This window comes from Schistocerca nitens, chromosome 8 (genome assembly GCF_023898315.1).
Source record: "Schistocerca nitens isolate TAMUIC-IGC-003100 chromosome 8, iqSchNite1.1, whole genome shotgun sequence".
In the NCBI taxonomy this organism is placed as follows: domain Eukaryota; kingdom Metazoa; phylum Arthropoda; class Insecta; order Orthoptera; family Acrididae; genus Schistocerca; species Schistocerca nitens.
In genome coordinates this window covers 122852869-122874673 of record NC_064621.1, presented here as the reverse complement: position 1 = coordinate 122874673, position 21805 = coordinate 122852869, and the positions used below count along the sequence as shown (strand labels likewise).

The window sequence follows — 21805 nt, the reverse complement described above, 5'->3', positions numbered from 1 at the left end:
GAAGAGAAAATAGGCTGAGGTTGGGGAGGAAGTAGGGAAGAATGTGAAAACTTAATGATCACACAAGATAGGATGAGGAGCCTCAAAGCAGAGAGCAATTCACTTATTAATTAACCCATATTAGCTATTTCTTATTTTTGTTTTTAATTGCTTGTAACATTTTATATTGCATTTGACATGTTTTCCATGTCTGCTATTTTTATAACTTTGAAAGGAAATATGGTAAACAGAATAATTAATATAACACATGTGTTTGAAAAAATAATTTCACTATACCAGTTCCTCCGATTTAACTATGTGGTTGTACATAAATAAAAATACTGAAGATTTACTTAGCATTAAATTACATCTCCGTTTTACACATCTTACAACATGAAAGAAAATACAATTATAAAACTGTTCAATAGCACATAACATCATTTTGTAAAAGAAGAATCTGCTTTTTTCCTGTGTTGATTCATGTGGTTGCAAATATGAGATCAGATTCATCATAGGGGAAAAGATGGAAGGAAAGTTGTATGATTGGACATCAGTCTGTTCAGGTCTATGTTTTCTGCTAGTTATTGCTTCTACTGATATTAAAAAGGGATTGTTAACAAATACTTATTCCAAAGTTAGTTTCCAGTCACTCACAGTATGAAAGGAGGATCATAAAACATTTCATCTCAAACATCTGCAGTTTGCAGTATTAATGTTTTAATCAATAAACACCGTTAATAAATTAAAGAACTACAACTGCAGCTGTAGGAATGTGTTATCACAGTCTTCACAACAACATAATTTAGTCTTTCTTCTTATATGTCGAAAGTTGAGCACTCGCTTGTTGGTTAATTCCCATCTTCTTGCCGTTCACAACCAGTACGAGGGGACTGTTTACTCTCACAGAATTATAAAAGTATTTCTAATCAAAAGAACAGAAAAAACATGAAAAAGACACAAAATAAGTATACAGCAACATTATAATCAATTAAGACAAAGTGGCACAAGAACTAGATAAATTATAAACTTACTGCATCTTTAGTTTCAACACTGACTTTTGTCAGGTAGGGTTCAGGTATAGCAACTGAATCTCCAATTATAACTCCTTTTCCCTTAGCAAAGTTGTAAACAGTTACAGCAATGCAAGTCTCCACTTTGTCAACCATACAAAATGTGCTGGAAATTTTGATAAAACATATTTACTTTCACGTGCCAAAAGAAAACATTAAAATGATATAGGAACATATCCACACTTACAATGGCACTGCATCTTCATCTTGTATACTGCAGACCACTTTGCCAAAAATTACTTTATTTTCATTCAGACCTTCTTGCAGATTATTAAATGGTATACATTCTAGCTCAATGGATTCCCCTTTGGAAGACGTATAACTGCCTCCGTAATATGGACCCAGCTGTTTCTCATCAATTGACTGTGAAATAGCAGAAAAAGAAAATCACAAGCATCATTAGCACAAAACCAATTTCTGGGGGCTTGAGGAGGGAAGTGACTTGTACACAGGGAACAACAACTTTGGTGTGTCACTAACATCCACCACTCAACTCTTTTCAATCTGTTCTAAGTTAGTTTCCTGTAGAAAGAATAAAATTGTAACAAAGACTTGCTGTCCAGTTCTTACCTTAGGAGGCAAACTATATAATACCACTGAGAGATACACGTAAAGCTATGATGCAATGAAAGCTGGATACTGTCATGTATTTTTATGTGAGTTTATTAATAATGCTAAATATTTCATCTCCTGCAAAGGTTCATGTGGGTGGCAGAATACCACTGAGGGAGGGGTGGGAAGGGTAGTGGGAAGGATATTCCTCACTTCAGGGCACAATGAGAGGTAGTTGAAACCCTGGCAGAGAATGTGGGTCAGTTGCTCCAGCCCAGTGTGAAACTGAGTATGGGTTGGTTAGCTCTGCTTTTAGCTATAATATCTGGTGCATCCGCGAGCAAAAAATCATGCTCAGTGGTTGAAAGAAAGGATAGGTCACAACCATCTACATGAAGGGTAGCAGCAGTTATCCTCAAAACTACTGTCCCACAACCTTAACAGCCATTCATCACAGAATCTTAGAACACATTCTGAACTCAAATGTAATGAGGTATCTTAAACAGATTTAGTACAAACATGCATGAATTTCAAAAAGATCAATCATATGACACCCTGAAAGGCAAAGATCAAGGCAGTCTGGTGGGTGCTGTATTTCTCAATTTTCGAAAAGCATTTAACTCTGTATCACATCTTTGCTTATTATTGAAAGTACAGTAGTATGGAGTATCAAGCAAAATTTGTGATTGGTTTGAGTTTTTTTTTATTTGTGTGTGTGTGTGTGTGTGTGTGTGTGTGTGTACAGAGGATGCAGCAAGTTATCTTGGATGGAACGTCATAGTCAGATGTAGAAGTAACTTTGGGTGTTCCCCAGTGAAGTGTGTTGCGACTCTTGCTGTATATTAATGTCCTTGTGGGCAATGTTAATAGTAACTTCAGACTTTTAGATGATACAGTTATCCATAATGAACAATTGTGTGAAAGAAGTGGCATTAATATTCAGTCAGATCTGGATAAGATTTCAGAGTGATGCAAAGATTGACAACTTGCTTTAAATACTCACAAAATGAAAAAAGTAGTATCCTGTGACTATCATATCAGTGTGTCACAAATGGAATCAGTGAACTCATGCAAATATCCGGGTGTAACACTCTGTTGGCAAAGGAAATTGCATGATCAAATAGGCTCAGTTGTTTATAGAGCAAGTAGCAGACTTTGGTTTATTGGTAGAATACTAGGAAAATGCCATCAATCTACAAAGGAGACTGCTTAAAAATTACTCATATGATCTATCCTTGAGTGTAGCTCAAGTGTGTGGGACTGGTACCAGATAGAATTGAGAGAGAATATTGAACCTATACAAAGAAGGGCGGCACAAAAGGTCAAAGGTTTGTTTGGCTGGTGGGAGAGTTTCACAGAGATGGTTAAAGAACTGAACTGGCAGACTCTTGAAGATAAACGTAAACAATCTCAAGAAAGTACACTTTCAAAAGATTGAAAAACCAGCTTTGAATGATTATTCTAGGAATACCACAAACCCCCCTCCCAAATATAGCTCCCATATGGATTGTGAGGATAAGATCAGACTAATTACACCATTCAGAGAGGCACTTCAGCAATCACTGCAACAGTGAGTGGAACAGAAAGACGCACTAATAACTGATACAGTGGGATATACACTCTGCCGAATACTTCATAGTGGCTTGTAGATTTAGATGTTTTTGAAGCTAATTTTATTACCTATTAAATTCTTTATATGACTGAATATGTGTTCAAACAGTTTGATGGCTGAATGCTCAGATTCTTTCTGCATCACACTTGTGCTGACTGAAGGATAGTGGAAATCATTTCTCCTTCTAGTACTGTATGTATGAATATTACTCCTGTTTTCATATTCTGTTTGATAGCTGACTACAAACTTCATAAGGCAGTAATGTAGCATGAGGCAGTTATCAGCATCATATGCCTTCACGCAACAGGAACATTCTTTCTCAATAATACATAACCCCCAAATATGATATGTAAGACATTTGCTTACAGAAGTAGGAAAAGTATGTGAACTTTTTGACATCTTCATCTAAAAATTTTGATACTACTTGTAACACAAAAGTTGCGGAGTGTATTAACACAAGTCACATTGTCCGTCGCACTTCACGTAGTGTAGACCGGGAACTGTCTGCTAGGCATGCCCGATGTGCGCCTCCCGTGATCTTTCTGGTGGCTCCTGCACTCCTCCTCCTTCGGGGGGTGAAGCCACTGTGATCCACTGCATCGGAAGGTGGAGCGTCGTGCAGTAGCGATGACCTCCACATCCATTGGAATGCTGGAGTCGGGGGGATCTGCCAACCCTCGAGCCGGAATCTTCGAATACGGATGGAAGTGACCCACACGAAGAGGCCCCCATTGTCCCACCACCGGAGCCTGGGACAGAACGGGCAGCAAGCTGTCGAACTCCAGATCCCGTTCCACCTCGGGAGGGGCAAGACCCAGTGGCAGGGACGATGGGGAAGACACGACCACAGGTGAACCAGCCTCCTGAGAAACCGGGCCTGCGAGGGGGCCAGCTCCCGCCGGGGCATCTCTAACGATGGCGATGCCGGTGCAGGAGCTACTGGAGGCCGCCAAGGCTGAGAACCATCGCAGTGTGGCGGAGTCACAGGTGGGAGGGGCAGTAGCGTCGCCTGAGAAAACAACACGAGTGCCGGCAATGGGGAAGCCAGCACCTGAGGGGACAGAGGGTGGGTGAGCAAACGTGGATGTAGCTGATTTTGGTGACAACGTACCTCCCGGTCCCCTGCCTGCAAGGTAAAGAGCCGGCGGTCATTGGGGCGCAGGACCACTGCCTGTATCCAATGTGGATTGCGACCAAACCCACGTGCACAGACCGACATACACGGTGGAAAGCCGGGTACCCCATTTTGCGAAGACTGGCAAGGACCAGGCCGGAGGAGGTGCAGCAGAGTCCTAGGTTGGCGCCCGTGGAGGAGCTCTGCGAGGCTGCGTTCTCCCATCGGTGTGGTCCGGTATGCCGTCAGGAAAAACGTCAACGCCTCCTCCGCAGGAAATTCATGCACATACTTTTTCATCTGCGTCTTAAATGTGCGCACCATGTGCTCGGCTTCCCCCATTCGATTGTGGATGAAAGGGGGGGGGAGCAAACGTGCCAAATACCGAAGCGCCTACAAAAATCCTGGAAGGTCTGCGAAATAAACTGAGGTCCATTGTCCAATACCAGGGTGACTGGCAGACCTTCCACAGAAAAGATTTTTGCGAGTGCCTGGATTGCAACTTCTGAAGTGGTTGAGGAGCAGCGAACCACATATGGGAATCGGGAATAAGCATCAATGACAATGAGCCAAAAGCCATTGAGAAACAGGCCCGCAAAGTCTATGTGAACACATTCCCATGCCTGGGATGCAGGCGGCCATGAAGAGAACACTGACCTGGGAGACGCCTGTTGGCTCGCACACTGGGAACAGGCGGCCACCAAGTGCTCAATTTCTCTGTCAATACCGGGCCAGTACACATGTCTGCGAGCCAAGGTTTTAGTACGGGAAACACCCCAGTGCCCCTCATGTAATAACGTGAGGACTTCCCTTCGCAAACTTGCAGGAAAGACCACGTGAGGAGCTGGATCATCGGTAGCCAGAAGGAGAGCTCCTTTCAAGACTGAGGGGTGCTCTTGTAGAACAAAATAATTACGAAGAGGGTCCGAGGCCCGGCCTGGAGGTCGGGACGACCACCCCTGCTGAACGAGGCGAACTACTTGCCGGAGAACCGGGTCAGCTGCCGTTTCCCTGGCAACTCTAGAACTAGTGATCGGGCAGCCATCAACCACTTGGCGGGACGCCACATCCAAATGAAAACACATAATCTCCTCCCGATCGAACTTAGGATCTGGGCCCACCGGAAGATGGGAAAGAGCATTGGTGTTGGCATGCTGTCCGGTAGGGCGAAAATGAATGTCATAATGGTACTTAGAGAGGAACATGGCCCAGTGATGCAGTCTGTGGGCCGCCCTATTCGGAATCTGAGAGGCGGGGCCAAATAACAATATTAATGGTTTATGGTCAGTGATTAACTGATACTTCGTGCCATACAAGAAAGGGTGAAACTTGGTAACAGCATAGACAATGGCCAAAGCCTCTTTTTCCACCTGGGAGTAATGGGCCTGCGCGGGACTAAGAGGTTTAGACGCAAACGCCAGTGGCTGCTCGGAGCCATCCGTGTTGCGATGGGCCAGGACCGCCCCCACCCCATACTGCGAAGCATCTGTAGCCAGGACCAACGGCTTATTGAGGTCAAAAGTAGCCAAACAAGGCGCTGACGTGAGGAGGCCCTTCAACGAGGTGAACGCGCTCTCGCATGCAGGCAACCAATCAAAAGGAACAGCCTTGCGCAGAAGGCAGTACAGGGGGCGGGCTATGGTGGAAGCCCTGGGAATGAACCGGTGGTAATAGGCAATCTTGCCTAAAAAAGCTTTTAACTCCTTCAGCGAAAGGTCGACGATACCGTGGACCAAACTTCCTAGTGGCTGAACACCATGTCGAGAGATGGTGTAGCCCACATACTCAATGGATGGTTGGAAGAAGTTCGACTTACGCAGGTTGCAACGCAGGCCCACGGACCTGAATTTGAGAAAGAGGGTTCGAAGGCCATGCAAGTGTTCCTTCGTGCTGCGGCCTGTGGCAATTATGTTGTCCAGGTAATTAATACAATGAGGGATTGTCGACTTGATGTGCTCAAGATAATGCTGAAATATCACAGGGGCACTGGATATTCCGAAGGCCAACCGCTGGTATTGGTAAAGGCCAAACGGGGTGTTGACGACCGCCAGCCGTTTGGAGTCCTCATCAAGTGGTATCTGATGATAAGCCTCCAAAAGATTGATTTTTGAAAAATATTGGCCTCCCGCCATGTCGGAGAACAATTCATCAGCACCACCAATTGGGAATTAATGGTGGCCTTGAAATTGCCACAAAGACGTAATTTTCCTGTGGGTTTCCTGACAATAACGAGGGGCGAAGCCCACTCACTAGAAGAAATGGGAAGAACGAGGGCTGTCAGCCGGTCTAGCTCTGCTTTTACCTGAGGGCGGAGAGCCAAGGGGATCTGCCTCACGCGTAAGAAACACGTGCGAGCCGACACCTTCAACGTTAAGTGAGCTTCAAAGTCGGAAACAAGCCCCAGGCCCTTCTCAAAGATATCCTTAAAGCCAGAGGTCAAAGATTCCAATGACTGATAGGGAATTTTGGTAAACATTTTTGGAATACAGTGATCAATTAATTATTATATTTTGATTAAAGTTCAGTCTTGATCACGTTATGTCTGTTTTAATGAGTAACCGGTTTCGGTTTTTTCTATAAAACCATCATCAGACCTGTGAATAAATTTTAAGAAATACTAGATACCAATCTTTAAATGAATGAAAAAGTCTAATGATGTCAAAATTTTAACAAAATAAAATAAAATTAATTATACCCATTGGCTCCCTTGGGTTGGTAGGTGGAGCTCTCCTTGCTGCTGTGCAGTCAACTGATGGTTATGAGTGCTGAGCACAAGCTTAAATATGCAGAGGCTCCGCCTACTTCCTGTCACACTACTTCATAACAGCCAATCAGCGTTCATAATATGACGCCATCGTCAAAGTATAAAAGTAGGAAATACACTAATAACAGAAAATTGTTTCATTTAAATATCTGATTAACAGATAGTAGTTATGTCTATAACTTATTTATATTTTTGATAAAAACAGTGAATTACGATGTGTGATAGCTGTGCCCTCTATGGACAACCTTAATACTATTACAGTGCCAGTTACATCAAAGATGTAAAAATCCTTTGGCGTTGTGGTATATATCGATTATACCGAGTCGCCTACATCACAATTGCATCTTTGTTGGATGCTGCAGAATCGTCTTGTTTTAACTGTAGTTTTTATGGCAATGTTCTTTATAGCATTAGGTTAGCAGCCAATAGTACGTTCTACATTATGTATATCTGAATAACTGATGAGACTGCTGATGCTGCATATTTTACATACATTGCTTTTGCCATGGGTATAACTAATCTTATATTTTTAAAAAACAAAAGAGTAGATGCTTTTATTATAAAATTTCGTCAAAAAGGTCGTAATAATATTTTTCGCGAAAATCTAATTGTTCATTGAGCAGCATTGATGATTTGGTTTTCAAATGAGCATATATCTCGATTTCTTCTAGGATGAATCCCCACTGCTGTCTGGATTGAACCTGGGAGCTCCAGGGATGGACTCTAGTTCTCCACCATTAGACCACCAGAACCACAAAAATTTAATATATTGCACTTTATCTAAATCCAGTGATAGTCCATTTTCAGAGAACCAGTTATTAATTTTTAAGGAAAATTTTTATTTCCTTTTTCAAGTGTTGAAGATTCTCCATTAGCTTTGATTATAATACTTGTGTCATCAGCAAAGAGAACTATTTTTGCTCCTCAGATATATGATTGAAGATCATTTATATATAACAAGAACAGAAGCTGACGAAATACACTCTAAGTCAAAAAGAATTACACACCATGAAGGAATTATCCAAATGGGACAGATATCAGAAGATGTGACATGTGTACAGGCAAACAAATGTACACAATTTCAGAAACACTGGATGATTTATTCAAGAGAAAGAGCTTCAACTGATCAAGTCAATAACAAGTTGGTCCACCTATGGCCCTTATGGAAGAAGTTATTCAGTTTGGCACTGATTGAGAGAGTTGTTGGAGATCCTCCTGAAGAATATCGTGTCAAATGCTGCCCAACTGGCTCATTAGATCATCAAAATCCCAAGCTGGTTGGAGGGCTTGCCAGTAATGTTCCAAACATTCTCAGTTAGGGAGAAATCTTCCAACCTTGCTGTCCAAGGTTGGGTTTGGCAAGCACGAAGACAAATAGTAGAAACTCTCACTGTCTACTGGCAGCCATTATCTTGCTGAAACATAAGCCCAGGTTGGCTTGCCAAGAAGGGCAACAAAATGGGGTGCAGAATATTGCCGGCATACCATTGTGCTGTAAGGGTGATGCAGATGACAACCAAAGGGACCCTCCTATGAAATGAAATGGCACCCCAGATCATTACCCGTGGGTGATAGGTTGGTATCCCACTGTAGTTAGGGGCATCTCCAGACGTGTCTTCACTGGTCATCAGGGCTTAATTTGAAGTGGGACTCACTGATGAGGCCAATTCTTCTCCAGTCAATGTGATTGTAGGCCAAAGACATGTATGGAGAGGCCCCAGACAGTGGAGGGATACCGGGCTGACTGTAGCCTACCGTATGGATCGACAACCGGGAGTTACGGTCTTAGAGTGTATTTATCCCTCAAGAACTCCTTCAGTACTTATTACTCATTCTGACAATACAATTTTGCCGTGCACACTCACAGCGCTTCTTCGTGTGACACTATGCATCCTATTAGGTGGATAGGGTGAAAACCAGCCACCAGCAAGATCTCTAATATACTAATATATGAGTTTTTTACCACAATACTGTGAACTGCACAAGAAATGCTTTTGACATGTCACAAATCATACCAGTTGGCAGTATTTCGGCATTTAAATTTTCTTTAAAATCATTCATGAAATGAAAAACTGCATGTGCTTTAGACAGGCCTGTTTGACCCAACCCTGACAATACGTATTTCATTTTGGGATAGGTGGTTTACTGTTCTCATGTACAAAATCTTCTAAGCTGTCTATGAGGAGGAGGCAAGCAATGAGACTGACTGGTGGCTCCTGATGCCTGCCTGCCTGCCTGCCTTCCTTCCTTCCTTCCTTCCTTGTGAAGGGGTCTAACAGCAGCATATTTCAGCCCATAAGGAAATGTATACTGTGATACTGATGTATACTGACTGACTGAATGTGAAGAACAATGTTTCAGTAATTTCAGAAATCATTTCACCAGGAAAACTTTAAGACAAACATCACAAATTAATTCTTTACGTATTTTGCCTCCTTAGAATCTTTTGCTTCCCCCATGAACCATGGACCTTGCCGTTGGTGGGGAGGCTTGTGTGCCTCAGCGATACAGATGGCCGTACCGTAGGTGCAACCACAACGTAGGGGTATCTGTTGAGAGGCCAGACAAACGTGTGGTTCCCGTAATTTTTCCCAAGGACATGCAGCTTTACTGTATGATTAAATGATGATGGCGTCCTCTTGGGTAAAATATTCCGGAGGTAAAATAGTCCCCCATTCGGATCTCCGGGCGGGGACTACTCAAGAGGACGTCGTTATCAGGAGAAAGAAAACTGGCATTCTACGGATCGGAGCGTGGAATGTCAGATCCCTTAATCGGGCAAGTAGGTTAGAAAATTTAAAAAGGGAAATGGATAGGTTAAAGTTACATATAGTGGGAATTAGTGAAGTTCGGTGGCAGGAGGAACAAGACTTTTGGTCAGGTGATTACAGGGTTATAAATACAAAATCAAATAGGGGTAATGCAGGAGTAGGTTTAATAATGAATAAAAAAATAGGAGTGCGGGTTAGCTACTACAAACAGCATAGTGAACGCATTATTGTGGCCAAGATAGACACAAAGCCCATGCCTACTACAGTAGTACAAGTTTATATGCCAACTAGATCTGCAGATGATGAAGAAATTGATGAAATGTATGACGAGATAAAAGAAATTATTCAGGTAGTGAAGGGAGACGAAAATTTAATCGTCATGGGTGACTGGAATTCGTCAGTAGGAAAAGGGAGAGAAGGAAACATAGTAGGTGAATATGGATTGGGGGGAAGAAATGAAAGAGGAAGCCGCCTTGTAGAATTTTGCACAGAGCATAACTTAATGATAGCTAACACTTGGTTCAAGAATCATAAAAGAAGGTTGTATACCTGGAAGAATCCTGGAGATACTAAAAGGTATCAAATAGATTATATAATGGTAAGACAGAGATTTAGGAACCAGGTTTTAAATTGTAAGACATTTCCAGGGGCAGATGTGGATTCTGACTACAATCTATTGGTTATGAACTGCAGATTGAAACTGAAGAAACTGCAAAAAGGTGGGAATTTAAGGAGATGGGACCTGGATAAACTGACAGAACCAGAGGTTGTAGAGAGTTTCAGGGAGAGCATAAGGGAACAATTGACATGAATGGAGGAAAGAAATACAGTAGAAGAAGAATGGGTGGCTCTGAGGGATGAAGTAGTGAAGGCAGCAGAGGATCAAGTAGGTAAAAAGATGAGGGCTAATAGAAATCCTTGGGTAACAGAAGAAATATTGAATTTAATTGATGAAAGGAGAAAATATAAAAATGCAGTAAATGAAGCAGGCAAAAAGGAATACAAACGTCTCAAAAATGAGATCGACAGGAAGTGCAAAATGGCTAAGCAGGGATGGCTAGAGGACAAATGTAAGGATGTAGAGGCTTGTCTCACTAGGGGTAAGACAGATACTGCCTACAGGAAAATTAAAGAGACCTTTGGAGAGAAGAGAACCACATGTATGAATATCAAGAGCTCAGATTGCAACCCAGTTCTAAGCAAAGAAGGTAAGGCAGAAAGGTGGAAGGAGTATATAGAGGGTTTATACAAGGGCGATGTACTGGAGGACAATATTATGGAAATGGAAGAGGATCTAGATGAAGATGAAATGGGAGATAAGATACTGCGTGAAGAGTTTGACAGAGCACTGAAAGACCTGAGTCGAAACAAGGCCCCAGGAGTAGACAACATTCCATTAGAACTACTGATGGCCTTGGGAGAGCCAGTCATGACAAAACTCTACCATCTGGTGAGCAAGATGTATGAGACAGGCGAAATACCCACAGACTTCAAGAAGAATATAATAATTCCAATCCCAAAGAAAGCAGGTGTTGACAGATGTGAAAATTACCGAACTATCAGTTTAATAAGTCACAGCTGCAAAATACTAACGCGAATTCTTTACAGACGAATGGAAAAACTGGTAGAAGCGGACCTCGGGGAAAATCAGTTTGGATTCCGTAGAAATGTTGGAACACGTGAGGCAATACTAACCTTACGACTTATCTTAGAAGAAAGATTAAGAAAAGGCAAACCTACGTTTCTAGCATTTGTAGACTTAGAGAAAGCTTTTGACAACGTTAACTGGAATACTCTCTTTCAAATTCTGTAGGTGGCAGGGGTAAAATACAAGGAGCGAAAGGCTATTTACAATTTGTACAGAAACCAGATGGCAGTTATAAGAGTCGAGGGGCATGAAAGGGAAGCAGTGGTTGGGAAAGGAGTGAGACAGGGTTGTAGCCTCTCCCCGATGTTATTCAATCTGTATATTGAGCAAGCAGTAAAGGAAACAAAAGAAAAATTTGGAGTAGGTATTAAAATTCATGGAGAAGAAGTAAAAACTTTGAGGTTCGCCGATGACATTGTAATTCTGTCAGAGACAGCAAAGGACTTGGAAGAGCAGTTGAACGGAATGGACAGTGTCTTGAAAGGAGGATATAAGATGAACATCAACAAAAGCAAAACGAGGATAATGGAATGTAGTCAAATTAAATCGGGTGATGCTGAGGGAATAAGATTAGGAAATGAGACACTTAAAGTAGTAAAGGAGTTTTGCTATTTAGGGAGCAAAATAACTGATGATGGTCGAAGTAGAGAGGATATAAAATGTAGACTGGCAATGGCAAGGAAATCGTTTCTGAAGAAGAGAAATTTGTTAACATCGAGTATAGATTTAAGTGTCAGGAAGTCGTTTCTGAAAGTATTTGTATGGAGTGTAGCCATGTATGGAAGTGAAACATGGACGATAAATAGTTTGGACAAGAAGAGAATAGAAGCTTTCGAAATGTGGTGCTACAGAAGAATGCTGAAGATAAGGTGGGTAGATCACGTAACTAATGAGGAGGTATTGAATAGGATTGGGGAGAAGAGAAGTTTGTGGCACAACTTGACTAGAAGAAGGGATCGGTTGGTAGGAAATGTTTTGAGGCATCAAGGGATCACAAATTTAGCACTGGAGGGCAGCGTGGAGGGTAAAAATCGTAGAGGGAGACCAAGAGATCAATACACTAAGCAGATTCAGAATGATGTAGGTTGCAGTAGGTACTGGGAGATGAAGAAGCTAGCACAGGATAGAGTAGCATGGAGAGCTGCATCAAACCAGTCTCAGGACTGAAGACCACAACAACAACAACAACAGAATCTTTTGACACTTACTTGCACTAATTGTGAGTATTTCTTGCCCTTCAGCTTCCCTTTATGTTTTACTAAATCTTGGACATTCTCCAAATATTTTAACAGTTGTCTTTCTTTCAGTCTAGGGTCATCCCAGGTGGGCTCTAAAGACTGTGCTTTAGACAATGATTCCAAGGCTAAATTATATTCCTCTTCATATTTATATGCCTGTGAAATGAAGTAACATATAATTAAAGACGTACATCAGATATTAACTTTTACTACAGTCTTTAAATATTTTAAAATGTCTTCTTAAACTATGCTATTCATTTTCTTTGTCAGTCAATATCTCTCAAAACATCAAAGTACAATGATATAACTGGAAATACACTGATGAGCCAAAAGATTTGTACACCTGCTGAATACTATACCAGCCCAACCTTTGGAATGCAATGCAGCAATGATTCCACGTATCACAGTTTCGACACATCCTCAGTAGGTTTCTGGGGATATTTGGTACCAGATGTCTATGTTTAGCTTATGTGATTCCTGAAAATTATAGCCCGTGTTTTCTGGATGTGGAGCTGGAGCCCAATAGCATCCCTGATGTGTTTCATTGGGTTCATGTAAGGCAAATCTGGTGGACAAGACATCAATGTGAGTTCACTATCATCCTCCTCAAACCACTGTAGCATGATTATCACCTTCAGAAATTTACAGTTATCCTGCTGGAAACTGCCATAGTAATCGGGGAAGATGATGACCGTGAAGGGATGCAGTTGATCAGTAATCCTGTCCACGTAATCTACACTCGTCATGGTCTACATCTACATCTACATCTATATCCATACTCCACAAGCCACCTGACGGTGTGTGGCGGAGGGTACCTTGAGTACCTCAATCAGTTCTCCCTTCTATTCCAGTCTCGTATTGTTCGTGGAAAGAAGGATTGTCGGTATGCCTCTGTGTGGGCTCTAATCTCTCTGATTTTATCCTCATGGTCTCTTCGCGAGATATACGTATGAGGGAGAAATATATTGCTTGACTCCTCGGTGAAGGTATCTTCTCGAAACTTCAACAAAAGCCCGTACCAAGCTACTGAGCGTCTCTCCTGCAGTCTTCCACTGGAGTTTATCTATCATCTGCGTAATGCTTTCACGATTACTAAATGATCCTGTAACGAAGGGTGCTGCTCTCCGTTGGATCTTCTCTATCTCTTGTATCAACCTTATCTGGTACGGATCCCACACTGCTGAGCAGTATTCAAGCAGTGGGGGAACAAGCATACTGTATCCTACTTCCTTTGTTTTCGGATTGCATTTCCTTAGGATTCTTCCAATGAATCTCAGTCTGGCATCTGCTTTACCGACGATCAACTTTATATGATCATTCCATTTTAAATCACTCCTAATGCGTACTCCCACATAATTTATGGAATTAACTGCTTCCAGTTGCTGACCTGCTCTATTGTAGCTAAATGATAAGGGATCTTTCTTTCTATGTATTCACAGCACATTAAACTTGTCTACATTGAGATTCAATTGCCATTCCCTGCACCATGCGTCAATTCGCTGCAGATCCTCCTGCATTTCAGTACAATTTTCCATTGTTACAATCTCTCGATATACCACAGAATCATCCGCAAAAAGCCTCAGTGAACTTCCGGTGTCATCCACAAAGTCATTTATGTATATTGTGAATAGCAACGGTCCTACGACACTCCCCTGCGGCACACCTGAAATCACTCTTACTTCAAAATACTTCTCTCCATTGAGAATGACATGCTGTGTTCTGTTATCTAGGAACTCTTCAATCCAATCACACAATTGGTCCGATAATCCATATGCTCTTACTTTGTTCAGTAAACGACTGTGGGGAACTGTATCGAATGCCTTGCGGAAGTCAAGAAACACGGCATCTACCTGGGAACCCATGTCTATGGCCCTCTGAGTCTCGTGGACGGATGGCATGAGCTGGGTTTCACATGATCGTCTTTTTCGAAACCCATGCTGATTCCTACAGAGTAGATTTCTAGTCTCCAGAAAAGTCATTATACTCGAACATAATACGTGTTCCAAAATTCTACAACTGATCAACGTTAGAGATATAGGTCTATATTTCTGCACATCTGTTTGACGTCCCTTCTTGAAAATGGGGATGACCTGTGCCCTTTTCCAATACTTTGGAACGCTACGCTCTTCTAGAGACCTACGGTACACCGCTGCAAGAAGGGGGCAAGTTCCTTCACGTACTCTGTGTAAAACCGAACTGGTATCCCATCAGGTCCAGCGTCCTTTCCTCTTTGGAGTGATTTTAATTGTTTCTCTATCCCTCTATCGTCTCTTTTGATATCTACCATTTTGTCATCTGTGTGACAATCTAGAGAAGGAACTACAGTGCAGTCTTCCTCTGTGAAACAGCTTTGGAAAAAGACATTTAGTATTTCGGCCTTTAGTCTGTCATCCTCTGTTTCAGTACCATTTTGGTCACAGAGTGTCTGGACATTTTGTTTTGATCCACCTACCACTTAGACATAAGACCAAAATTTCTTAGGATTTTCTGCCAAGTCAGTACATAGAACTTTACTTTCGAATTCATTGAACGCCTCTCGCATAGCCCTCCTCACACTACATTTCGCTTCGCGTAATTTTTGTTTGTCTGCAAGGCTTTGCCTATGTTTATGTTTGCTGTGAAGTTCCCTTTGCTTCTGCAGCAGTTTTCTAACTCCTTTGTTGTGCCACGTCCGCAGCTCGTGGTCGTGTGGTAGCGTTCTCGCTTCCCGTGCCCGGGATTCCGGGTTTGATTCCCGGCGGGGTCAGGGATTTTCTCTGCCTCGTGATGACTGGGTGTTGTGTGATGTCCTTAGGTTAGTTAGGTTTAAGTAGTTCTAAGTTCTAGGGGACTGATGACCATAGATGTTAAGTCCCATAGTGCTCAGAGCCATTTGAACAATTTTTTTTTTTTTTGTACCACAGTGGCTCTTTTCCATCTCTTACGATCTTGCTTGGCACATACTCATCTAACACATATTGTACGATGGTTTTGAACTTTGTCCACTGATCCTCAACACTATCTGTACTTGAGACAAAACTTTTGTGTTGAGCCGTCAGGTACTCTGAAATCTGCTTTTTGTCACTTTTGCTAAACAATAAAATCTTCCTACCTTCCACCCTTTGATTACTACTAAACATCCCATGGAAGCCCAGGTAGCTGTCCCCACATAGCATAACACTACTCCCACCCTGGGTCCACGGTAAAGTGTCCGTTTTGAGTAGCCGTTCTCCCAGTTGACAGAATATGCGGACATGACCCTTGACACAGTGTAATGAGAAATGTGACTTGTCCCACCAGGTGAGATGTTTCCATTGTATCGCAATCCAATCTTGTTGATGCATTTCCCACTGCAATCATAACTGATGATGTAATGGGTGAATGTGGTAACACATAGGGGTCATCTGCTGCAGAGGCCAATGTTTAAAAATGTGCACCAAAATATGTGCTTCAAAACACATGGGTCGCCACCTATCCCGCTTTACAGAGCGGGCAGGAGTTCAACCTTCTGCACCAATACATGGATGTCCAACACCTTGTCATATACTTGTGGTTTCACCATTCTTCATCAATTTTTCATGCATGCTTTGCTGTTCCTAAGATGCTTGTCCCCAGGCACCAGGCCATATCGATTTGCCCTTCGTCAAAATTACTTAAGTCAAACGAACATTCAATCTCATGGTGGACAGTGGTCATAAGGTTTTGGCTCATCACTGCAGCTATCCTTGTTGCATTTCACTGCAGAAAAAGTTTGTTGTATTGTTAATGGATTCTTCATCACTTCATGGCAAAAACAATTTCTTATTTTAGGATGACAGCAAACATATTGTAATTGTTCTAATAGCACTTACTTATCATGAACTTTTATTTGATCCATTAGGCTATCAGCATGTAACAACAAACTAAAGTCCACAAATGTGTTAATATCAAATAATCAATACTTGGAAACTAAAGACATTAATTAAGTGCTCAGAATTTTTGAGCAGGACAGATCTTGTGGAATGTCATATGAAAAGCTCTAGCTACTGTTATGTGTCAAGCTGCATCCCAACAAATCTTCACTTACTAATATATGGCATCTTAAAAATGACTGTGTAGAAATGTACAGAAAATACAGAAGCTAAGAGTTAAGACATCTATTATTTACACTGTTACAATATGACAGCAACAGGCAGTTGTCAAATGGAAGTTGCCACTTAGCCATTGGCTGCAGCAGATGACACTGCTGTATGTCAAATTTTGACAGACAGCTTGAAGAATGGAAGGATTTGATGCAGTTGCCCAAAAGTCCCAGCAGAAATTCAGTAGGTGGTGTAATGTAACAAACTAGTGTAATGCTCGAAATATACTTCATTATTTAATCTCTTCAGTAAGTGTAAATGCTACCAAACACGAATGTATGTTATTATTTTAAGTTTGTTATGCGAATTCTCCTTTATGGAAAATTGATAAGATAATTACAACTGGTAAGCTACAAGACAAGCTCCTGGAGTGAAAGTCATTTTGGTAGCTCCTATTGGGGGAGGTGAAAACACGATAGCCGATGTTTTGAGTAGGATATTTCAAATTAATGATAAGAAAAACACTGAGATGAACAGAACAGGCTGTGCCTATAGCAAGTGACAATGAGGAGGAGAGTCTGAACAAGAGAAAGATCCTGAGTTGCGCAGGCTTCGCACAGAGCTTAAAGGAGGCAGCTGTGACAAATGCTACGCCATGGAGAGAGGAATTCTCTGCTGTAGAACAAAGCAGAACAGTAAAAAAGAAGATCTGTTTACCCAGTAGTCTAGTCCTAGCCGTGTTCACCTATTTTCACAAATCCTTGTGTGTGTGGGGGGTGGGGTTTAAGATTAATAAAACCTTTACTAAGATAAGCAAACAAGTCACCTGGAGAGGAATGAAACATGACATTCAAAAGTTGGTAGGACAATGTGAAGATTGTAAATAGGGGAAGCCTGATAACATGAAAAAAGGATTTTTACAATCAACCCGGGAATTCCGTCCCCTTGATATAATTTTCATTGATTATTTAGTTCCATGCACTGAAGATGGAAACCATTTCATGTTTGTGGTGGTTGATGCCTTTACTCATATTGTACAGTTAGTACCAAGCCAGGGCACCACAGCAGGAATCACGACTAATAATTTGGGCTCCATGTTTGCGAGTTTTGGTCCATCGCAGTAGACAGTCAGTGATAATGCAACAGCCTTCAAATCACACAAGTTCAAGGGATTTTGTTTTAGCAGAGGCATTCAACACATGACGATGACACCATATTGCTCCCAAACATCCATTGCCAAGCGTATTAACCGTAATTTAAAGGTGATGCTCATAATTTACCATGCTAACTCGCAAAGAAAAGAGGATACTTTCTTATAATGGTTGAATCTGGCCTTTAACACAACTTGCCACGAAGCTCGCAAGAGCACCCCAGTCTGACTGATGTTCACCTATGATTTGTGATTGTTGAGCTATCTTCTACAGAGCAGGTGAATCCTGATAACTTGACAATCAGGTGGGGAGCTGCATGGTGTAACACCATGTCTGCTCACAGGCAGCAGGCTCAGCTCTATAATTGAGGATGACACGACACAACAATGAAAATTGGAGACCAAGTGTTCATGAAGTTTACAAGGAGTGTCTGGGGACAGAGTAACGGGATACAAGGGATTACCTATAAAATGCTGCCAAGGTATGTGGGTCCTTACCAGTTTATTGAAAACTTGACGCCAGTAAGTTTTTTGGTGGAGCACATCTGTTCCCAGAACTGTGAACAAGTCCATCTGAGCCAGCTGAAATGGGCCAGTCAAGGAGTCAATCAAAGCTGTGTTTCTGTTTCTCTAGTATTCCCTGCTATTTCCCCACCCACATTCCTGGGTGTTCAACCTTAGGAGGGGGAGCTTGATGCTCATATGTCAACACGCCAGTAGTATTGATGTACATCAGGAAGGTTTGCCCACAATGAATAGGAAACAGGCCGCGGTGAAAAGATCCGTGAGACAAATTAGCCTTAGTTGCTTGGCAATGGGCAGTGGAAGCAGTTGCACGTACGAGCGACGAGCTGATGGGTCCGATGTTTTGAAGTACAACACACTGTCAACTGGAGAGTGGTGTGCAAAGCGACAGATAGGAAGCGGTGGTGGCTGTTACAATCAGCAAGTGTAATTGGTCTGATGTGGCAGGATCCTGGCGCAACCCGCTATGAGCCAAGAGCAGAAGGTAATACACTAGGTTATGTATCTTTCACTGTCCAGCTGAAAGCTGGTTAAAAGGATTGAAGGTTTTGCATGGTTCTTTGTTGGTTTGTCTCCTTGTTTATGGTTTAGTAACTGTCACAGTGTTTAGTGTCCAAAAATTTTATTTTAACAGCCAGCACAAAACAGCATCATTTTGAGACTAACCGCCACAGTGTGTTAGCCCATGTAAATGTATTTGAACAATTCTTGTTAGTTAAGGAGTACATGTTACAGTGTGTTAGTTGCTGAAAATTTCATTTGAATAGACAGCATAAGGCTGTACCTGTTTTAAGAGTAACTGCCACAGTGTGTTTGTGGACGTAAATGTATTTGAACATTTCTTGCAAGTTAAGGAATAGATGTCACTGAAAATTTCATTTTAATAGCCGGCATAAGACTGCATCTATTTTGAGAGTAACTGCCACGATGTGTTAGCATACGTAAATGTATTTGAACATTTCTTACAAGTTAAAGATTGGATGTCACAGTGTGTTAGTGGCCAAAGATATCATTTGAATAGCCAGTATAAAAATGTGTCTGTTCTGAGAGTAGCTGCCACAATGTATTAACGCACATCAATACATTTTAACATTTGCTTCAAGATAAAGTATAAATGTTACAGCTTGTTAATGGTGGTAAAGTTCATTGAAATGGCTAGCACAAATCGGTTCTAGTTGCAGTAGTTGTTACCGGGTGTTAGTGCTCATAAATGCATTTGGATGTGTGTGTCTAGTTAGAGAATATGTGCTGCTATAGGTTAGCAGAGATTAACTCATTTGGTAAGCATGGTATAAACCTGTTACTGCTTTGGTGGCAACTGCCCAAGGCTGTAGCATTCATAAATGAAATTGAATTTAGCGTCTTGTCCAAGTATGTCATACATTGTTAACAGTTGGGCAGTTTGCACGGGGTGTGTACACCAGTTCATTCTTTGAAAGTAACTGTTCCAGTGAACTGCTGCCTTTAAGATCGTTGGAAGTTCAATACAATCTTTTCAAGAAAGAGTAATTTCAGTATTTTAAAGTGTTTAATATTCAGCATATGTTGTTTAACAGAGAGTAATTGCTGCAGTGCAGTAGACCCCATAGTTATTAGCAGGCATTTTTTTATTAATAAAAAAATAATAATAATTTGTGGGCTGGTGCCCATAAGTTTATTTGTTATTCCGTACATCTTATTTTTAGCAATTCTCCCAAAGAACAAACTTATCCCTTTATTGACCAACACCTCCAAACTATTTTCCATCACCTCCCATTCTACATTCAAGACACTGCTCAGTCCCTTCACTGCCTTTCCACAGTTCCTGTCCAATTATTACTAGACTCCTTGTTGGTCACTATGGATGCAATATCCTTGTACACCAACCTACCCCATGACCATGAATTTGCTATCATGGAACACTACCTTACTGAACGTCGTTGTTGTTGTTGTTGCTGTTGTGGTCTTCAGTCCTGAGACTGGTTTGATGCAGCTCTCCATGCTACTCTATCCTGTGCTAGCTTCTTCATCTCCCAGTACCTACTGCAGCCTACATCCTTCTGAATCTGCTTAGTGTACTCATCTCTTGGTCTCCCTCTACGATTTTTACCCTCCATGCTGCCCTCCAATACTAAATTGGTGATCCCTAGATGTCTCAGAACATGTCCTGCCAACCGTTCCCTTCTAGTCAAGTTGTGCCACAAGCACCTCTTCTCCCCAATTTTACTCAATACCTCCTCATTAGTTACGTGATCTACCCATCTAATCTTCAGCATTCTTCTGTAGCACCACATTTCCACAAAGCTTCTATTCTCTTCTTCTCCAAACTATTTATCGTTCATGTTTCACTTCCATACATGGCTACACTCCATACAAATATTTCAGAAACGACTTCCTGACACTTAAATCTATACTCGATGTTAACAAATTTCTCTTCTTCAGAAACGCTTTCCTTGCCATTGCCAGTCTACATTTTATATCCTCTCTACTTCGACCATCGTCAGTTATTTTGCTCCCCAAGTAGCAAAAGTCCTTTACTACTTTAAGTGTCTCATTTCCTAATCTAGCTCCCTCAGCATCACCCAACTTAATTCGACTACATTCCATTATCCTCGTTTTGCTTTTGTTGATGTTCATCTTATATCCTCCTTTCAAGACACTGTCCACTCTGTTCAACTGCTCTTCCAAGTCCTTTGCTGTCTCTGACAGAATTACAATGTCATCGGCGAACCTCAAAGTTTTTACTTCTTCTCCATGAATTTTAATACCTACTCCAAATTTTTCTTTTGTTTCCTTTACTGCTTGCTCAATATACAGATTGAATAACATCGGGGATAGGCTACAACCCGGTCTCACTCCCTTCCCAACCACTGCTTCCCTTTCATACCCCTCGACTCTTATAACTGCCATCTGGTTTCTGTACAAATTGTAAATAGCCTTTCGCTCCCTGTATTTTACCCCTGCCACCTTCAGAATTTGAAAGAGAGTATTCCAGTCAACATTGTCAAAAGCTTTCTCTAACTCTACAAATGCTAGAAATGTAGGTTTGCCTTTCCTTAATCTTTCTTCTAAGATAAGTCGTAGGGTCAGTATTGCCTCACATGTTCCAACATTTCTATGGAATCCAAACTGATCTTCCCCTAGTTCGGCTTCTATCAGTTTTTCCATTCGTCTGTAAAGAATTCACATTAGTATTTTGCAGCTGTGACTTATTAAACTGATAGTTCGGTAATTTTCACATCTGTCAACACCTGCTTTCTTTGGGATTGGAATTATTATATTCTTCTTGAAGTCTGTGGGTATTTCACCTGTCTCCTACATCTTGCTCACCAGATGGTACAGTTTTGTCAGGACTGGCTCTCC

General features: G+C 41.6%; 1 protein-coding gene across 1 annotated transcript in view; it reads right to left on the bottom strand.

Moving 5' to 3' along the window:
* Positions 1-250: 250 nt before the first annotated feature.
* Positions 251-21805, bottom strand: part of LOC126198767 (tetratricopeptide repeat protein 5-like) — a 165074-nt gene continuing 143519 nt past the window's right edge. Inside the window, exons 6-9 of the mRNA XM_049935326.1 lie at positions 12719-12904; positions 1237-1412; positions 1011-1155; positions 251-901 (exon numbers count right to left, since the gene is read on the bottom strand). Coding sequence (XP_049791283.1) covers positions 782-901; positions 1011-1155; positions 1237-1412; positions 12719-12904 — 627 coding nt within the window. The 3' untranslated portion in view covers positions 251-781. The remainder of the gene's footprint in view (positions 902-1010; positions 1156-1236; positions 1413-12718; positions 12905-21805) is intronic.